Genomic DNA, 20,028 nt, shown 5'->3' with positions numbered 1-20,028 from the left:
CATTTTCTACTCTTTCTACTTTTCTGTACCAGAAAAGCAGTATTCTGGTAGAAGAAAAGCCGCTTTTCGTCCGCCAGCATTAGGAGATGAAGTAAAAGCCGCTTTTCGTCCGCCAGCATTAGGAGATGAAGTAAAAGCCGCTTTTCGTCCGCCAGCATTAGGAGATGAAGTAAAAGCCGCTTTTCGTCCGCCAGCATTAGGAGATGAAGTAAAAGCTGCTTTTCTGGTAACAGGAAGTAGAAAAGTAAAAAATGCATTTTTACAAAACGTTCAATCTGCCTAAAATTCATGTAAACCCCCATAAAATCTGCTATTCTGATACCAGAAAAGAGATGACCACTTTACGTCCTTCATTTATATAGTTTAGGCCAAGGCTAAATGAAACTTGCTATGCATGTTTTTGTAAACACAGACTTCGTATATTGTTCCAAAAGTTTGGACACATTGGTAATGTAGACCAGTGTACACTTGGTTGCATAAAATAGCAACTCTGTGAAAACTTGATTACCGACGTTGCTAAAAAAATAATGAAAGAAAAAAATATCATTGTTCCACAAACTTGTGTGCTTTCATCTGCGTATAGTTTCGGAATTGGTTTCGATGGTACGGAAGAACAGACAGTCATCTGCGAAGAGCTTGAGATGGTGGCTACAACCAAGGCGGTTTGTTTATTGAATTTGATGGTTTTTGTTGTTGTTGTCAATATTGAAATAAATGTTTAAACACATTATCAACAAACTAACACGGCACGCCATTTTGTAGAGTCAATAAAAAAGTTGACACCATAAACTTGGCTGACCGTGTTAGTTCGCAAGGTTCGGATAACTTGTGCAGTGATTACAAACTTCTAGTATAATGCCCCTACCCATGGAGGTAGACTACATCCAAGTCCAAATTAAGCATCACATTGTACATTATAGCCCAGGCTAAACCTGCTCGTTATGGTTAAAGGAACACGTTGCCTTGAAACGGTCGAGTTGGTCTATAAAAAGCACTTGTAACCGTTTGTTATAAAATTACTTCTTTCTCAATTACTACGTCACTTCAGAAAAAGCCGTTTCTCACGGTGTTTTATACTATCATGGAGGATAATTTATTCCTCCTTGATACTATCAACCTCTCCCCATTGCGGTTTCCTCTCTCTCCAGTTGTTCTGCGTTTTCAAATTTAGAATCCGGCCATTCAATTTCGTTTTGAGTCGAGTTAAATTCCTTTAGCACTCTGTTCAGTTTAGCGTATAACGACATTCTTTTTCGTGACGCACACGCCTCAAGAAGCGTCTGCGAATTTGAATGCTGCTATTATGAATTGCTAAATATTGAATGATTATTTTGTTAAATCGAACGACGCAACATTACATTTTGACTATAAATCATAAAACGAAATCGAATGACCCTTTTTAGTAGAATAGCTTGGTGGTTAAATTGGCTGCTCAGTTGCCGAAATTGACCGATAAAACCTATACTATTATATTGTTATTAATAATTGTTATCTCTCCGGTTACTGTTCAAGAGCCGAATTTCTACGCTAGATAAGCTAAGACCGCCTAACATATTAGTAATGTGGAGTAAAACGCCTGCCTGCGCACAAAAAAATTCAACGTATTCTTTAAAACATATTTGTGTACATTTTTACAAACTATGGCTATCTGTTTTTGATTTGCAGTTATGGCTTTTCTTAGGTGTCCCATCTCAAGACATTGGGTGCGCCGTTGCAAATCGCTCCCCGTAATTAGAGCATTCCACCTTGAATTAGGTGAGGCATTCAAGAGCGTCCTTGGTTGAAGTATGGAGGTTGATTTCTACCTCAATGATTGAAGCTCATCAGCCCATCCCAGCGATCGTTATGGGTACACCCATGTCCCTGAGAGATGGCTCCGCTGCTTGCAATGGGTGCGTTCGTTTAACTCCCCTGGGTCGACCCCGGCGTTTTCTTTTTCCAGGACGAACGTGTGCAGATAATTACCCACATTCGTCCTGGGAAAAAAAAAACGTCACACACCGGGGTCGACCCAGGGAAGCTAAACGAACGCACCCAATGTATACTAACTTGTTTTTGCTTCGTTCCTCTTGAGAAAGGTGGACAATGAGAGTTGTTACGTAAGCTAAATTGATCTCACATCAGTTGAGCCCGTCTCTTGTGTGTCTGAGGCATTTGCATAAAGTACTTACGAGGACCATAGAGTAAGCGAGGACTGATCAGTACATGTAGTATGTATGTTCATCATGGGGTGTGTGGTGTGTACGACCATACCTCCATGGTACGACCATGTACGACCGTGTGGCAATGATGAAGTTCGAATAATGAACAAGTCTGACAGATGGATAGACTGACTCAACATTGCCATGCTGGTAATTGGTGTCAAAGTCCTTAATTGCTCCCTGTCATAAAACTTTTGAGGGATAACTTTCCGTATGGCGCCACCACTTTTTCACTCATTTTTACAAAAAGGGATATATCAATCAGGTAAATAAGTTCCTATATTATTTTATATCGAATGAAAAAGTGGTGGCGCCATACGGAAACTTTTCCCTTTTGAGACTAGAAAGTTGCAGGTTGCAGGGAATCAGTAAGTGATGGATAAGTTACACCATACAGAGAGGTTTCCTTTTTCACCACTGGTAACAACTTTTAAACCATGCATGATCCCTAATAAAAGAAATGTTGAAAAAGGTGTCACTCGCCATTATATTTTACTTAAATCGTCGTTGTTGGCCACCGTTAGTACATACATTAATTCGTATAAAAAAAATCGTTTGCTTTTTATAATACCCATGTCGAAGTTACAACAATGTACAAGCATGGAGGTAGGTACGCACGATTTGAAGTATTGTAATTTGGATGTTCTCGATCTCTGCCAATAAGTTCAGCACTCTAGTACCGAGGTCGAAATAGTACCGAGGTCGAAATGCCATGTTCTTCTGCATTTATTTCTCACCTTTTTTTATTTATCAATGTCCATGATCTGAAACGAATGCGTGATAATGTGGATCTATAATCTGTTTATCTAAAATATGGGCACAGTTATGTCAAAGTCGCCGAGCATTATTTTGAATATTTATAAACGCAACCAGCCAAAATACAGTGTACCCCTGTTCTGAGTCTTGGTTTCTTGCTTTATAGTTTCGCTTAGCAAACAATATAGTTGTTGAGGAAATTTGTTGCTGGAACGGCTCCATGAAATTTCATTTGGAAAACGACTTAATGTTAATTAAGATTAATGTTGTCACTCTTGACGGATTTGGGAACAGTAATTCGGTGGTAAATCATTAACTGCATGGGTTTCCCTCATGATCGTTTTCACTGTATCATGAAGAGGTATAGGTCATACATGGTCATACATACACGAGCAACTTTGCAGTTGGCACTCTGATCTTTAGAACCTGAAGTTTGACATTTCCCAATAAAATGTTTCCATTGGTGTATGAGACCATTGAGGTAAATGGAACATTTCTACCTCTATTAGTATACGGGCCGCACGTGTAATAACGTACTGTTTTGGCATGCCCGAGCTCTCGGGCTTCGCTTATAAAGTGTTGCCCACAATAATTAGAATCATTCATCAAGTCTATTATAGGCCTAATCGAAGAATACAGTTGGGCTTAGTAATGTTGATAGTACCAACAAGTCAGCGAATAAGCTCATCAAGCGACTCCATCACTCAAACCTTGTTAGGTTTAAATGACTCTATCGGAATAAATCACATAGGCCTATACACTTGCCAATAATTGTCTAAAAACACTAATCTCTCCCCATTACTCGTAATCAAAAACGGTTTTATGATAAAAAATTATTTTGATTAATTACCAATATAGTGTCCACCGCTTTAATGACAACAATTTTCTGACGTTCTCGTCCACGTTGCTCGCGGACTTAGAAACGTGTCGCTAAAAAAAACTCCATAATATCGCCCGCTAAGAGTGAAGAGCACCTGTGGGTGCACCCCGCTAAATAAACCCCCATATTTTATTAAAGCATACCGTGAACAATTATAAATAATAACATAAAATACAAAAAAAAAAAAAAATACATAAAAGTCTCACAGCTTTTAAGAATTAAGGGGATAGTATGTTAAAGTCACCTGGAAATAGATTTTTTTCTTCTTTCAAACATAAGAGTATATGCTTACGAATAATAAAACCATTTTTTTAGTAATTGTTTGTCACGATTTATATGTTTAAAAAATATATAAAGTTGTTTGTGGGGCTGACTCCGCCTACCCCTTTTGTGACGTCAATCGAGGCAAACTTTGCCTGCAATGCGTATAGTAAACACACGTGCAAAGTATCATGTTCGTTCAAGTCGTGAGATGGTACGTTTTCAAAAGTGTTTTTCTGCATTCAGCAGCAATACACCTGGTCGGCATTGCCGGAAAAAAAAATATATATATATTTTTTTGAAACGTACAAACTCACGACTTGGTCCGTACATGTACTTTGCAATTGTGTTTACTCTACGCATTACGGGCAAAGTCTGCCTCGATTGACGTCACGAACAGCGCCCTCTCGGGTCGGGGTCTACTCTCAAATTTGTAAAAACATAAGAACTGATTTTATTCATATTCCACTCATCAAAACACATATATTAGTGGCAAATGCTTTATTTTGAAAAAATACCACTTCCAGGTGACTTTAAGGGGAATGGACGATAAAGTGTAGATTCGTGAATAAAATGTATTGCCGAAGGCGAGTACTCTCACAAATCTACTTTTTAGAGTCTATTCTCCGACTTAATCTATTTCCTCCATTGGGTACAGTTTCAATGAATTAGGTTTCTCAGTAGTTACAACACTAGTCTATCTAATTTCGTATACGTTAACAAACGACGGTTGGTCTCATTTTATAAATATTTTACAACATAAAGAGGCATTCTTTAGTGCTTGCATTGCAACATTATCGAGTACAGTTTGCTCAGCTAACAATAACTTGTGTTACTAAAGTGAATTTTCTAATCTGGAAACAGTTTTTGAAAGATAACATAATATTCAGCTTGCCAATGTTTTGTTGCCCTTCATCATATCTTTCAGAAGTTTCAAGTTGAACTTTTGTTACTTTTGTAAAGCGTTACTTGTGTATAATCTTTAATTATTATTACTGTTATTAATAATTTGTATCCCTCCGGTAACTGTTCAAGAGCCGAATTTCTGCGCTAGTAGCAAATACCACCTAATGTGGAGTAAAACGCCTGCATGCACACAAACAAATTCAGCGTATTTTTGAAATATTTGTGTAACATTTTTACAAACTACATGTATTATGGCTATCTGTTTTTGATTAGCATTTATGGCTTTCCTTCGTTGTCCAACCTCCCCAATTCCAAGACATTGGGTGCGCCGTTGAAAATCGTTCCCGTTGAGCATTCCACATAGGTGAGCGCTCCCCGTTGAGCATTCCACATTTTAGGTGAACAATAATTTGTTGAAGCATTCAAGAGCGTCATTGGTATGGAGAGGTAGAATTCTTCCTCCATACCTGGTTGAAGCTCATCAGCCCATCCCAGCGGTCGTTATGGGTGCACCCATGTCCCTGAGAGAATGGCTCCACTGCTTGCATTTGCTTCGTTCCTCTTGAGAAAGGTGGACAATGAGAGTTGTTACGTAAGATTGATTTCACATCGGTGAGTATCTTGTGTGTCTAAGGCATTTGCATAAGTTATGGAGGCCAGCTCAGTAAATGTAGTATGTATGTTCATGGGGTGTGTGGTGTGTACGACCATACCTCCATAATGATGAAGTTCGAATATGCACAAGTCTGACAGATGGATCGACTGACTCAACATGGCCATGCTGAACATTTGTGTCAAAGTCCTTAATTGCTTCCGGTCATAACACTTTTGCGACTGGAAAGTTGGAGGTTGCAGGGAAGTGGGTAAGTGGGTAAGTACACCATAGAGTAATGTTTTTCATCATGGTAACAACTTTTAAACCATGTCTGAAACATAATAAAACAAATGTTGAAAAGGGTGTCACTCGCCACTTTTTTTACTGAAACCGTCGTCGTATAAATAAGAACCGTTTTCTTTTTATAATAATATTGTGGCTATCATTCAACCCATGTCAAAGTTACAACAATGTACAAGCATGGAAGTAGGTACGCAAGATTTGAAGTATTTTAATGTTGATGTTTTCGATCTGGACTGCCAAAGTTCAGCACTATAGTACTGAGGTCTGCAAATCAATTATAGGATGACTCGATGTCGAAATGCCATGTTCTTCTGCATTTATTCCCCACTTTTTTTTTATTTATCAACGTCCATGATCTGAAACGAATGCGTGTAATAAGGTGGATCTATAATCTGTTTATCTAATGGGCACAGTGTCAAAGTCGCCAAGCATTAATTTGAATATAAACGCAACCAGCCAAAAAACAATGTCGCGTGTTCTGGCACGTGGTTTCTTGCTTTATAGTTTCGCTTAGCAAGCAATATAGTTGTTGAGGAAATTTGTTGCTGAAATGGCTCCAGGAAATTTCGTGCTGTTCGCATAGTGCTACTTTTTGTTTTCTTCATTTGGAAACCGACTTGGAACATTAATGTTGTCGCTCTTGACGGATTTGGGAACAGTAATTCGGTGGAAAATCATTAACTGCATGTTTTCACTGTGGGTGCGTTTGTTTAGCTTCCCTGGGTCATCCCCGGTCTGCTCCGGTGCGTTCGAACAGCTTTTGACGTCATTCCAGGGGCTCACCCGGGTCAGCCCCCGTGCCCTGCTTGTGGAGGGTCACTTGGGGGCTGGTCCCAGGTAAACGACGTCACAACGAGAGCGATTAGTGTCGTGTTTAGCTCTTGTCAGGGGCTCACCCGATATTGTCTAAAAACACCAATCTTTTTAAAATCATGTTGTGCATGGGTTATAATATGTAATGGTTCTAGTTTGAACTACCAGAGAGAAAGGTCAATTAATCATCCCATTGCAGCCCCTTGATTTTTTTTTCAGCAGCGTTGGTTGATTCTAAAGTTGATTTTAATTTTAATTTTATTTTTATTTCCAATAGTTTTGTTGAAATTTTTGCTTGAGCTTAATGGACCGTTCCGGCTTTCCACTAAGCTCCACCTACCGCGCACGTGAGCAAGACACGTGTACAACAATCACTCCCAATGACATTCTGCACGATTCTGCCGCGCGTGCCAAATATACGCGCACGCATGACCGAGTTTGTCCGACCACAATCATTGCTGTGATTGGTCAAATGGGTGAACGCGCACAGTTTGATTGACAGGGCCGAGTTACGCGAGCAACACGTGAACGTCACTGTTGTGACATAACCACTTCGTGCTTAGGCCGTGTCCGAAACGGTGACTTCGGCTAGAGCTACGGCTAGATCGCGCGCGTCTGCCTATTCTTCAACACTGGTAGACGCGCTGATCTAGACGTAGCTGTAGCCGAAGTCGTCGTTTCGGACACGGCCTTATTGCATGCTCACGTTTAACGTCTGGTAACTTCTAGACTTGTTGACAAGTCGTTAAATCGGTCTTACGCGGTGAGATAGCCGAGTTGTGGCGGTGCTCTCGCGAGATCACTGTTCTCGCGCGAACGGGTGGCTCCCCGATTTCTACTCCTTATTAATGCCTCTTTATGTTGTGAAATATTTATAAAATGAGACCAACCGTCTGGTAACTTCACGTGTATAGGTTTATGATTAAAACGATTTTTTTTACAAAGACTAGTCTTGACCGTAGTTGGTGTATCTATCTAACATAATGCATAAACTAACAAACCTGTGAAGATTTGAGCTCAATCAGTCGTCGAAGTTGCGAGGGGGAAAAAACACACTTGTCACACCATGGTCACACGAAGTTTTGTGCTTTCAGATGCTTGATTTTGAGGCCTCAAATTCTTAATTTATTATCTGAGGTCTCGAAATCAAATTCGTGAAAAAAATACTTCCTTCTCGAAAACTGCGTCACTTCAGAGGGAGCTGTTTATCACAATGTTTTATACTATCAGTTTTCTCCCCATTAGGCCCACTCGTAATCAAAAACGGTTTTATGATAAAAATTATTTGAGTAATCACCAATAGTGTCCACCACTTAAACGACAACAATTTTCTGACGTTTTCGTTCACGTTGCTCGCGGACTCCATAATATTGCCCGTTAAGAGTGAACAGCACCTGTGGGTGCACCCCGCTAAATAAATCCCCATATAGCATACCGTGGAAAATTCTAAATAAATAAAAAAATTAAAAAATTAAAAAAACACGAAAAATACATAAAAATCTCACAGCTTTTAAGAATTAAGGGGATATATTACGTTAAGGAGAATTGACGATAAAGTGTAGATTCGTGAATATAATGTACGAGCCGAAGGCGTGTTATACATTGTATTCACAAATCTACACTTTAGAGTTTATTCTCTGACTTAAAGGCAGTGGACACTATTAGTAATTGTCAAAGACAAGTCTTCTCTCTTGGTGTGTCTCAACATGCATAACATAACAGACCTGTGAAAATTTGAGCTCAATCGGTTATCGAACTTGCGAGGTAATAATGAAAGAAAAAAACACCCTTGTCACACGAAGTTGTGTGCGTTTAGATGGTTGATTTCGTGACCTCCAAGTTCTAAATCTGAGGTCTCGAAATCAAATTCGTGTAAAATTACTTCTTTCTCGAAAACTATGGCACTTCAGAGGGAGCCGTTTCTCACAAAGTTTTATACCATCAACCTCTCCCCATTACTCGTCAACAAGGAAGGTTTTATGCTAATAATTATTTTGAGTAATTGCCAATAGTGTCCACTGCCTTTAATACGGTGTTTGTTGTACATTTGAGTGTTTCAAGTTTGCCATCTTCGTTTGAATGTTCACTATCATTTTAGATTTTCCGTGTTATGTATTGGCTTATAGTATTATCTCTTTTAAATGAGCATAATATGGTCAGGGAGGGTACATAGTTTTACTTTTGCCTTAACCTGGACGGTCTCTGCTTGTTATACAAAGAAAATAACAAAATATTTTATACTGTAATAATATGAATCAGTTATGAAACGTTTAGAAATTGTGGACGTGCTTAGTTTGTTAATTTATCGGGATTATACAACAATACGCCTATATAATACATTTAAATACATAGACCCTTTAGGTGAATCTTTTTCGGTGATGGGGCAAAAATTTTCTTGTGTAATTCCCCAGCGATATTTGAACATTGTTAAGAAGGGTGTCAGAAAGAAAATGTGCCTCTAAAACCCAATTGAAAATTGGAAGAAAAAAAATCAAAAAGAAATCACAAGTTTTAACTTGTAATTTTTTTAAATTAAAATCATCAACGTAAAACATAAACCGACTTTTCATGTGATTTGGAGCGCAAATCGGTCTGCTGTAGTTGAAAACTTCCGTTGACTGTCCCGTGTACACACCTCTGGTTTTTAGAACCGATCGATTGTTGTAATCCTATATAAAACTAATGTCTGAAGTGTTCATTGTGAAAGTTGATTTTGAAGCGTCCTTTTGAAATATCGCCGAAAAATCCGGATAGAGTGAATGTCCACTCAGGAAGAATAATCTCTAATCGGAATACAGGGTGCGTTCGTTTAGCTTCCCCTGGGTCATCCCTGGTCTACCCCGGTACGTTTGAATAGCTTTTGACGTCATTCCAGGGGCTCACCCGGGTCAGCCCCCAGTGCCCTGTTTGTGGATCGGGTCACTTGGAGGCTGGCCCCAGGTAAACGACGTCACGAAGAGAGCGGTGAGTGGTCGTTCGTTTAGCTCTTGTCGGGGGCTCACCCGAGTGAGCACCGCGGGGTAGACCCAGGGAAGCTAAACGAACGCACCCACAGAATATGAGAAGCGTTACGCGGTAGCGCTTCTTAGATTCAAGTTTTAGGGAAACGACAATGGTATATTTTTACCTTAACACGTTACTTCGAGGTGAGATGTTTTCGAAATGCTTTATACTATCAAAAGCTGCTGCTAACCAAATGTTTCTATTGTCATTATTTTTAAATTGATTATCAAACGTATACCTTCTCATCATTATATAGTGGCCGAACCCTGAAATATTTCAAATTGTCGAGAACACTTTCAAAAAGGATGGAAACATTCTTTTTGAGTAATAGGCTTAGTGCCGTTATTTTTTATTTAGTTCTTTTTTTTTAGTTCACTGCGAACAGCATCCCTGCCAGTTTTTGATGAGGGACTACAGTCTCTTAAATAAAGTACATTTCATCCCCATCCTTTTTTTTGTCATTACAGTCTTGTTTCTCACTCTTCAAGGATCTGATGACTTGTACCAACGCCAAAGACGTCACTCCGTCTTAATACTCATCTAAATTTCAGGCTATGCTGAAAAATAATTTTGAGGCGACACCGACAGTTGAGACGCCCCTCAAATCTCAAAAGCCGCCATTATAGGAAATATACCCGGAAGAACTACACTGTGTCGGCTTACAGGGCTGTATTCTCAGTTTATACCGATTAAAAAGTGAATCCAATGACTGTTGGTCAAAATGTCATTCTTAGCAACCACTCGATCGATGTTCAGCTTCGTTTTGGTACTCTACCTTTTTGGCTTTGCTACGATGATATCTCGATGGATGGCAGTTGAACAAATAGGTAAATTGGATGTCAAATCATTATTTAAAGGCAGTGGACACGATTGGTAATTACACAAAATAATTATTATCATAAAACCTTTCTTGATTACGAGTAATGGGGAGAGGTTGATTGTATAAAATATTCTGAGAAACAGCTCTCGCTGAAGTGCCATAGTTTTCGAGAAAGAAGCAATTTTCCACGAATTTGATTTCGAGAACTCAGATTTAGAAATTGAGGTATCGAAATCAAGCATCTGAAAGCACACAACTTCGTGTGACAAGGGTGTTTTTTCGTTCATTATTATCTCGCAACTTCGACGACCGATTGAGCTCAAATTTTCACAGGTTTGTTATTTTATGCATATTGAGATACACCAAGTGAGAAGACTAGTCTTTGACAATTACCAATAGTGTCCAGTGTTTTTAAAGGCAGTGGACACTATTGATAATTAGTCAATTAGTTACGAGTTTATGGGGAGCTGTTGATATACATGTAGTATAAAACATTGTGAGAAACTGCTCCCTTTGAAGTAACTTAGTTTTCGAGAAAGAAGTAATTTTCCCAGAATTTTATTTCGAGACCTCGGAATTAGATTGTGAGATCTCGAAATCAAGCATCTGACAGCACACACCTTCGTGTGATAGTTTTTTCTTTCATGGCTATCTCGCAACTTTGACGACCAATTTAGCTAAAACTTTCACAGGTTTGTTACGTTATGCTTATGCTGAGATACACTAAGTGAAAGTGAGATTACTGGCCTTTGACAATTACCATCAGTGGCCAGTGTCTGTAAGTGTGTGTTTGCTATGTTCATTGCTTTTTTTTAATCAATCAATTTAAAAAATGTATAAAACGCCTGCCTGTGCTTGAAAAAATGCCAAATATTTTTCAAAGGACAAATTAATCAGCGATGGACCTGTAGGCAAATATCTTTCCCGTTCCCAATGAATGTGCAAAATTTGTACATACTACATCATCAAAAGGCATGATCCTATCACTATCTGTCACCCTAGTATAGTATAATATCCCCCCCCCCCCCCCCTCGCATTTTGTTGCCCCAACAGCAACACGTGTCTACGTTTATGCCACCGGGGTGAATGTATGGAAATATGCTAACATAACATCTTGTCTTGCTCCTTTTTCAGTTTTTGAAGATGAGTATGAACCGCTGAGAGAACGACGTGGTGCTGTAGAATCTATATCATTACTAAACATCAATGCCCAGGTAAATACAATGTGTATAGGCATACACAAATAATTTATAGTGTTCTCTAAACAATGGAGCTCTGTGGATAAAACTATAGCAAGTAGCGGGTCGACATAATGAAAGTAGGATGTCAACATAATGAAAGTATGATTTCGAAATAATGGATGACGGATGTTGACATACTTAAAGTAGGATGTTGACATACTTAAAGTAGGATGTTGACATACTTAAAGTATGATTTCGACTAAATGGATGACGGATGTCGACATAATGAAAGTATGATTTCGACATAATGGATGACAGATGTTGACATACTTAAAGTAGGATGTTGACAAAGTGAAAGTATGATTTCGACTTAATAGATGAAGGATGTCGACATACTTAAAGTAGGATGTTGACACAGTGAAAGTATGATTTCGACTTAATGGATGACGGATGTCGACCTAGGCCCCTACTTAAAGTAGGATGTTGACATAGTGACAGTATGATTTCGACTTAGATGTTGACATACTTAAAGTAGGATGTTGACATTGTGAAAGTATAATTTCGACTTAATGTATGAAGGATGTTGACATAGTGAAAGTATGATTTCGACTTAATGTATGACGGATGTCGACCTAGGCCCCTACTTAAAGTAGGATGTTGACATAGTGAAAGTATGATTTCGACTTAATGTATGACGGATGTCGACACACTTAAAGTAGGATGTTGACATAGTGAAAGTATGATTTCGACTTAATGTACGACGGATGTCGACATACTTAAAGTAGGATGTTGACATAGTGAAAGTATGATTTCGACTTAATGTATGACGGATGTCAACATACTTAAAGTAGGATGTTGACATAGTGAAAGTATGATTTCGACTTAATGTATGAAGGATGTCGACAAACTTAAAGTAGGATGTTGACATAGTGAAAGTATGATTTCGACTTAATGTATGAAGGATGTCGACATACTTAAAGTAGGATGCTGACATAGTGAAAGTATAATTTCGACTTAATGTATGACGGATGTCGACATACTTAAAGTAGGATGTTGACATAGTGAAAGTATGATTTCGACTTAATGTATGACGGATGTTGACATACTTAAAGTAGGATGTTGACATTGTGAAAGCATAATTTCGACTTAATGTATGAAGGATGTTGACATAGTGAAAGTATGATTTCGACTTAATGTATGACGGATGTCGACCTAGGCCCCTACTTAAAGTAGGATGTTGACATAGTGAAAGTATGATTTCGACTTAATGTATGACGGATGTCGACATACTTAAAGTAGGATGTTGACATAGTGAAAGTATGATTTCGACTTAATGTATGACGGATGTCGACATACTTAAAGTAGGATGTTGACATAGTGAAAGTATGATTTCGACTTAATGTATGACGGATGTCAACATACTTAAAGTAGGATGTTGACATAGTGAAAGTATGATTTCGACTTAATGTATGACGGATGTCGACATACTTAAAGTAGGATGTTGACATAGTGAAAGTATGATTTCGACTTAATGTATGACGGATGTCGACATACTTAAAGTAGGATGTTGACATAGTGAAAGTATGATTTCGACTTAATGTATGACGGATGTCAACATACTTAAAGTAGGATGTTGACATAGTGAAAGTATGATTTCGACTTAATGTATGAAGGATGTCGACATACTTAAAGTAGAATGTTGACATAGTGAAAGTATGATTTCGACTTAATGTATGAAGGATGTCGACATACTTAAAGTAGGATGCTGACATAGTGAAAGTATAATTTCGACTTAATGTATGAAGGATGTCGACATACTTAAAGTAGGATGTTGACATAGTGAAAGTATGATTTCGACTTAATGGATGACGGATGTCGACCTAGGCCCCTACTTAAAGTAGGATGCTGACATAGTGAAAGTATAATTTCGACTTAATGTATGAAGGATGTCGACATACTTAAAGTAGGATGTTGACATAGTGAAAGTATGATTTCGACTTAATGTATGAAGGATGTCGACATACTTAAAGTAGGATGTTGACATAGTGAAAGTATGATTTCGACTTAATGGATGACGGATGTCGACATACTTAATGTTGACATAGTGAAAGCATAGAGCAAGGAACAGAAGGAGTTACAACTCCAGTCTTAATCCCCGAAGCTAAAATTAAACCGATTAGTGCTGCATCCACCTCCAGTGGAAACACTATGGATGTGAACCGCAGCGCCTGTAAAAGGCTGTACACATTCCAACCGCAGCGAGCTCTTTGTACCCAATGTGTGTTACCGCCTTTCGCTGCAGTCGCTGGTATCACGTCGTTTTCCATTCATAATTATTGGAGTGGTAAAGTAGCAACACACAAGTTCAACGCGTGCGCAGTAATCAATGTCACCTACGTTACATGCGCACAGTGCTACATTATAAACTGTAGACTTTGAGCTTTTGACTGAATTTTGAAGCAAACATTTTTGCCTTTCCTGTGATGAATTATGACATTTGTTAGGTTTGGCTAATCGGGAAAGTTATAAAATATGTGGTATTGATTGTTTTATCATGAAAAGAATGTCGGTGGTCTCCTGCCGTTGAAAACAAATTGAGATTGTTTGCAAACGCTTTTCCTAGCGGGGGATATGCATTTGAACGGTAGACACAATTAGACACAAACTGAAAAAGGGAATATAAAAGTATTTTTTTTTCTTTTTTCGTCTTTTCTTTTATACAATTTCGCGTAGGATGTTTTTGGTTAAGAAGATTGAGAGAGCCGTAATTATTCAACTGATTTTGTGTTTGTTTAATAAGAATACTCCAAAGAGGTAATTCCTATTGCATTTTTGTTTGCCAAAATCATTGAAATGTCGTTATTCATAGCTAAAATAATCATTGCCGTATGTCGTTGGTTGAGAAGGACGCTTGAACGCAATGCAATCTGTGTATTTTTCTGTGGCGTAACTGGGTAGCTAGTTCTTTATACTTCGCTCGTTAGGAAATGCGCCCACAGATGTTTCTGCCGATTAGCACTGGTCGTTATACGCCCGCGGTAACACACATGGAACCTTTGAAGACGACTAGTTGTAACTCCTTCTGTTCCTTGCTCTATGGTGAAAGTATGATTTCGACATTATGGATGAAGGATGTCGACATAATGAAAATAGGGTGTCCACATAGTGTATGATAGCCTGTCGACATATAATATTTTATGATACTGAACATTTTGTTCTCGTTTCATATCCATCCTGTTATTGGCACGATTGTGCTGTTGGGAGTTTAATAAATAAAGAAAGAAAACAAATCATGAAAGTAAGGGGGTCGACTTCCCTAAATATTGTTCTCCGGTTAACAACATTCTGAACACACGATGTCGACTTGCCGAGGTTTTTTGTAGATTTCTAATAATTATTATTTTTGAGTAATTACCATAGTGTCCACTGCCTTTAAGACGTACCTACCTCTCAGTTCCTCTGTGAACATTTCCTTATTTAAGTCTATCCAAATGATATTTCTGTGTGCTTTAATTTGCCGTCCACGGTTTGCGTTTTCAATTACTTTCAGAGCACTTTCAGAAAATAATATGACCAAGCCCACTGGATTGCTGTATAAACAGTTACCGGGCAATTTGATTCACTTGATAAATTATCTGTCCGTCCTTGTTTGTCTTTTGTTTCCCTTTATTTATTTTACTCCTTTGTGTGTGTGTGTGGATGAGCAATGCTGTAGTTTGATCAATCATCTCACATATATTGCTTAAAGGGTCTATGTAACTTTTGTAAGACAAAAAACACAATGTCCACAGATTTACACAAAACTTCACAGGTTGAAGATAACGATAGTAGAAAGCTTCCCTGAAAATACTACGTGCTGATGTGCTGTATAGTTTGGTGAAATGAGTAAAACAATGTCATGAAATAATTTTCGTCTCATGAGACGAACATTATTTTAATCCTTTACAAACGGATTTTCATGACATTGTTTTACTCATTTCTCAAAAACTACAGCACCTCAGTAAGTAAGATTTGAAGGGAAGCTTTCCACTATCATTATCTTCAAAGCCGGTAAGTTAATGTAAATCTATGGACATTTTTGAAAAAGTACCCAAATCCTTTAAAGGCACTGGACACTATTGGTTATTACTCAAAATAATTATAACATAGTAACTTACTTGGTAACGAGCAATGGGAGAGCTGTTGATAGTATGACACATTGTAAGAAACGGCTTCCTCTAAAATAACGTAGATTTTGAGGAAAAAGGGTACATTTTCACTTAAATATCAAAATACTTCATGCTTTCTGAAGCCCTTTAAGGCATCTGAAAGCAAACAAAATGTGTGAAACAGGGATGTGTTTTCTTTCACATTCTCTTGCATCTTAGTGAACAATTGCGTCCAATTTTTCACAGGAATGTTATTTTATGCATATGTTGAGACTCAGCGAGTGATAAGACTGGTCTTTGACAATTACCAATAGTGTCCAGTGTCTTTAGGGCCTGAGTGACAGTGGCAACACCCTTGATTAACCGGTGCCTTTAAGTGTTACCTCATTCAAGATGACTTTTTAAATTTAATTTGTTATTATTTACTTTTCAGGTGAAGTTTTGCGGGAGCACCATGTACAAATCTCTTATTGTATTCTCCCACCATGCAAAGTTTCAAACCCTCTCGGTGGGTTGCATGGCAGAGCAAATGCATCAATTGCAACTAAAAAAAAATCATCACTTGCTACTCAATGTTACCATTCAGTGTGCAACAAAGCTTGTTCAGTCAAAATGTTTTACCATGCAAAGGGCTGGAAGACATCGTTCCCTGCCGTACTCGTTATAGATTAGGTTAGAATGGTTTATTAGCCAATAATTAAAAACAATCACATGAATTTGAACTATAGTCATATCTATGGCATTTATTTGATTGTTTTGTTTTGCTTCTTTACCAAAATGTCCGACATTTGTTTTCCCTTCCCTGTTTATGTGGCTAGGGTGTAAAATACAGCTCGAACTTAACAGACACTGCAAAACATGGGCGGCACAGAGGAAAATAGAACGCTCTATTAAATAAGATAGGGGCCAACTGTATAAAATTATGCACGTGAGTTGTACGATTGTGGCAGTTATAGAGACCGTGAAAAATGACATATTTATAGTAGGCACCATGAAGTGAATAACATGATGCCTTGGAATATTGTGAAGAAGACAAGTATAACACTGGTTGTTTGTGAGGATAAAGTGAATATACACTACACAAAACGGGGTGTTAAAATTTACACTATGGGTGTTGTTACATACAAAAAGGGTGTTCCACAAAAACACAAATTTCTGCATAACATTTGTGCTATTTTAACACCATAATGATGTTAGTTTGATTCTCTTTTCGTTGTTACATTTGACAACACCCATTGTGTAAATATTATCTTAAGATATGCATAAATCAACAAACCTGTGAAAATTTGAGCTCAATCGGTCGTCGAAGTTGCGAGATAATAACGGGAAAAAACACCCTTGTCACACAAAGTTGTGTGCTATCAAATGCTTGATTTCAAGACCTCAAATTCTAAATCTGTTACTTCTTTCTTGAAAACTATGTCACTCAGAGGAAGCCGTTTCTCGCAATGTTTTATACTATCAACATACTATCATACTCTCCCAATTACTCGTTACGAAGTAAGGTTTTGAATAATTATTTTGAGTAATTACCAATTGTGTCCACTGCCTTTAAAGTCACCTGGAAATATAATTTTTTCTTTCAAACATAAGAGTATATGCTTACGAACAATAAAACAATTTTTTAGTAATTGTTGTCACGATTTATATGTTTAAAAAATATATAAAGTTGTTTGGGGGGCTGACTCCGCCTACCCCTTTTGTGACGTCAATCGAGGCAGACTTACCTGCAATGCGTATAGTAAACACACGTGCAAAGTACATGTACGTCCAAGTCGTGAGTTGGTTGGTACATTTCAAAAAGTGTTTTTCTGCATTCAGCAGCAATACACCTGGTCGGCATTGCCGGAAAAAAACAAAATTAAAAAATAAAAAAAAGTACAAACTCACGATTTGGTCCGTACATGTACTTTGCAATTGTGTTTACTCTACGCATTACAGGCAAAGTCTGCCTCGATTGACGTCACGAACTGCGCCCTCTCGGGTCGGGGTCTACTCTTAAATTTGTAAATAACATAAGAACTGATTTTTTAAAACCTTAGTTAACTGTTTATTCACATTCCACTCATCAAAACACATAAATTAGTGACAAAAGCTTTATTTTGAAAAAAATACCACTTCCAGGAGACTTTAAGAAGTGTATTGAGTCTATTTTGACACTTCGACGATATTTTTGTTTAGTCTGTTTAGTCTGTCTTTTAGCTTGTTGCACTTGGAAAAGTAGATGAAAAACACTAGGGACAGGAATGATGGTCGCGGTGGAATTCGAACCCACGACCGCAGCAATTCTAGAGCAGATGCTCTTCACCACTTTAGACCACCGACCAATAGTCGGTTCTAATCGGTGCAGGGTTAAAAACTATGTTAAAATTCGGCATGCTCAATCTGTTGGCCGGTAGGGAGTTGGCTGTTGCGAACGGCATGCATACTAACCCAAAATGACATGCGGCATAAATGTTGTTAATAACGGTTTCACGTTTCTACCCTAGCAGAGCCTCGCTCGAGTTCGGTCGCTTGCTAAACCGATTGCTCTGTTTGTCTCAAGTAATTATGATTGTTGCTATGTCTACTTACAGCGCATGCTCAGTTCGTCGGGTAGCGGTAATTTTCATACATATCCGCTGAATAAATTTTCTGTCGTCGTTCATCAATAAAAATCCAAACTGATTGGGAACGATTTGGCCTCTTCCCCCAACCTGATGACTTGAAATACATAAGGGTACACTTTTGGTAATTTTCAAATTAGACCATCCTCACTGGTGTATCCGAACGTATGCAGAATATAATAAATCTGTGGACATTTTTTGGGCTCAAAAATTGGTCTTCGAGGTTGCAAGAACATAATGAAAGAAACAAAATACCCTTGTTGCAAAGAATGTGTGCTTTCAGATGCCTGGGAAAGGCTTCGTGCCTGAAGCTTCTAGATTTTGGGGTGAAAATTACCTCTTTCTCTATAAACTAAATTATGTCAAAGGAGTCAGTTCTAGACTGATTTAGTGTCAACAGCTCCCCAGTGCTCTTAATACACGGTCATTGAATTGAAGTGGTGTAATTAGTAAAGTTATGCCCTTTTAAGGATCCATTGTACAAACGTAAACATTTCCTCTTGCCTATTTTGTTTATACCATTTATTTGCACTATATTTTAACAGTTCTAATTGTTGCTGTAATACACAAAGGGTCCTTATGGATGGAAGTTCTCAAATTGATAAAGCTACCCTGTCTATAACAATCAATAAAATAACTAAAAATAAACTCATCGGCTGTGCGGTTATTTTTTACCTGTTAAGTAATTGATTAGTATTGATTAATGTTCTATTTATTCTCTAAAGGATGGAGAAAAAGGGTGGGATATTTGCAGGCCCCGCCTACAATGTTCGGTACAGATTACCTGTCAGGGGCAATTAGGTGAAATTGATTTCCGTCGGGGGACGGTATCTATCAGCAAGTCTTACAGCTTTACGTCGAGCCCATGCACAGAACATTATATCTATCTCATCTCGTGGTATTGCTCTCAGACAAGCAGTGTTAGCTTCTACGAGTGAGGGATTTATTTCCCATTGTGACTCATTGCACGCTGTCGTGTAATATCAAAGTATCAACAACAAAAAAAGATTATCTGGAGAGAAATTCGAGACTTTGCAGAAACAACTAGCACAAATAAATTCCTAGTTCCAAATACCCAAATAGTTAGCCACGTATAAGAAGGGGGTATCTATAACCACAGAAGCTACCCATATTCGATGGTTTTTCGTTTAGCAAAAAGCGAGGTGGTTGAAATGGGAATGCTATGCTGTGGTATAGTTTACGGTGGTTGTACTTGATGCTACATTTTATCTGTTAACAACTTTCTTGTGCGTAAAGATGAAATTACTTATTTGCTAACGAGCAATGGAGAGCTGTTGATAGTATAACATCGTGAGAAGCGGCTCCCTCTGAAGTAACGTAGTTTTTGAGAAAGAGGTAATTTCTCACCCAAATTATAAAAGACTTCAGGCCCGAAAGCTTTCTACTGTGCATTCGAAAGCACACAAATTTGTGCAATATGAGTGTTTTTTTTCTTTCATGTTTCTCTTGCAAATTCAATGACCAAATGAGTAAAAATTTCAACAGATATGTTATTTTATGCATATGTTGGGATACACCAAGTGAGAATTTTGGT

At 38.1% G+C, this 20,028-nt stretch overlaps 1 protein-coding gene across 1 annotated transcript; it reads left to right on the top strand.

The window, feature by feature from the left end:
• Positions 1 to 5,688: 5,688 nt before the first annotated feature.
• Positions 5,689 to 11,752, top strand: LOC117296127 (hepatoma-derived growth factor-related protein 2-like; the record flags this gene model as incomplete). Its single annotated transcript, XM_033779000.1, is given in 3 exon segments — positions 5,689 to 5,867; positions 10,186 to 10,545; positions 11,673 to 11,752. Coding segments are annotated over 2 exon segments (186 nt in total), but the record flags the coding sequence as incomplete, so codon positions are not given.
• Positions 11,753 to 20,028: the final 8,276 nt, after the last annotated feature.

The sequence above is a fragment of the Asterias rubens genome, chromosome 10, assembly GCF_902459465.1.
Source record: "Asterias rubens chromosome 10, eAstRub1.3, whole genome shotgun sequence".
Classification (NCBI taxonomy): domain Eukaryota; kingdom Metazoa; phylum Echinodermata; class Asteroidea; order Forcipulatida; family Asteriidae; genus Asterias; species Asterias rubens.
This window is presented reverse-complemented; position numbering and strand designations above follow the sequence as displayed.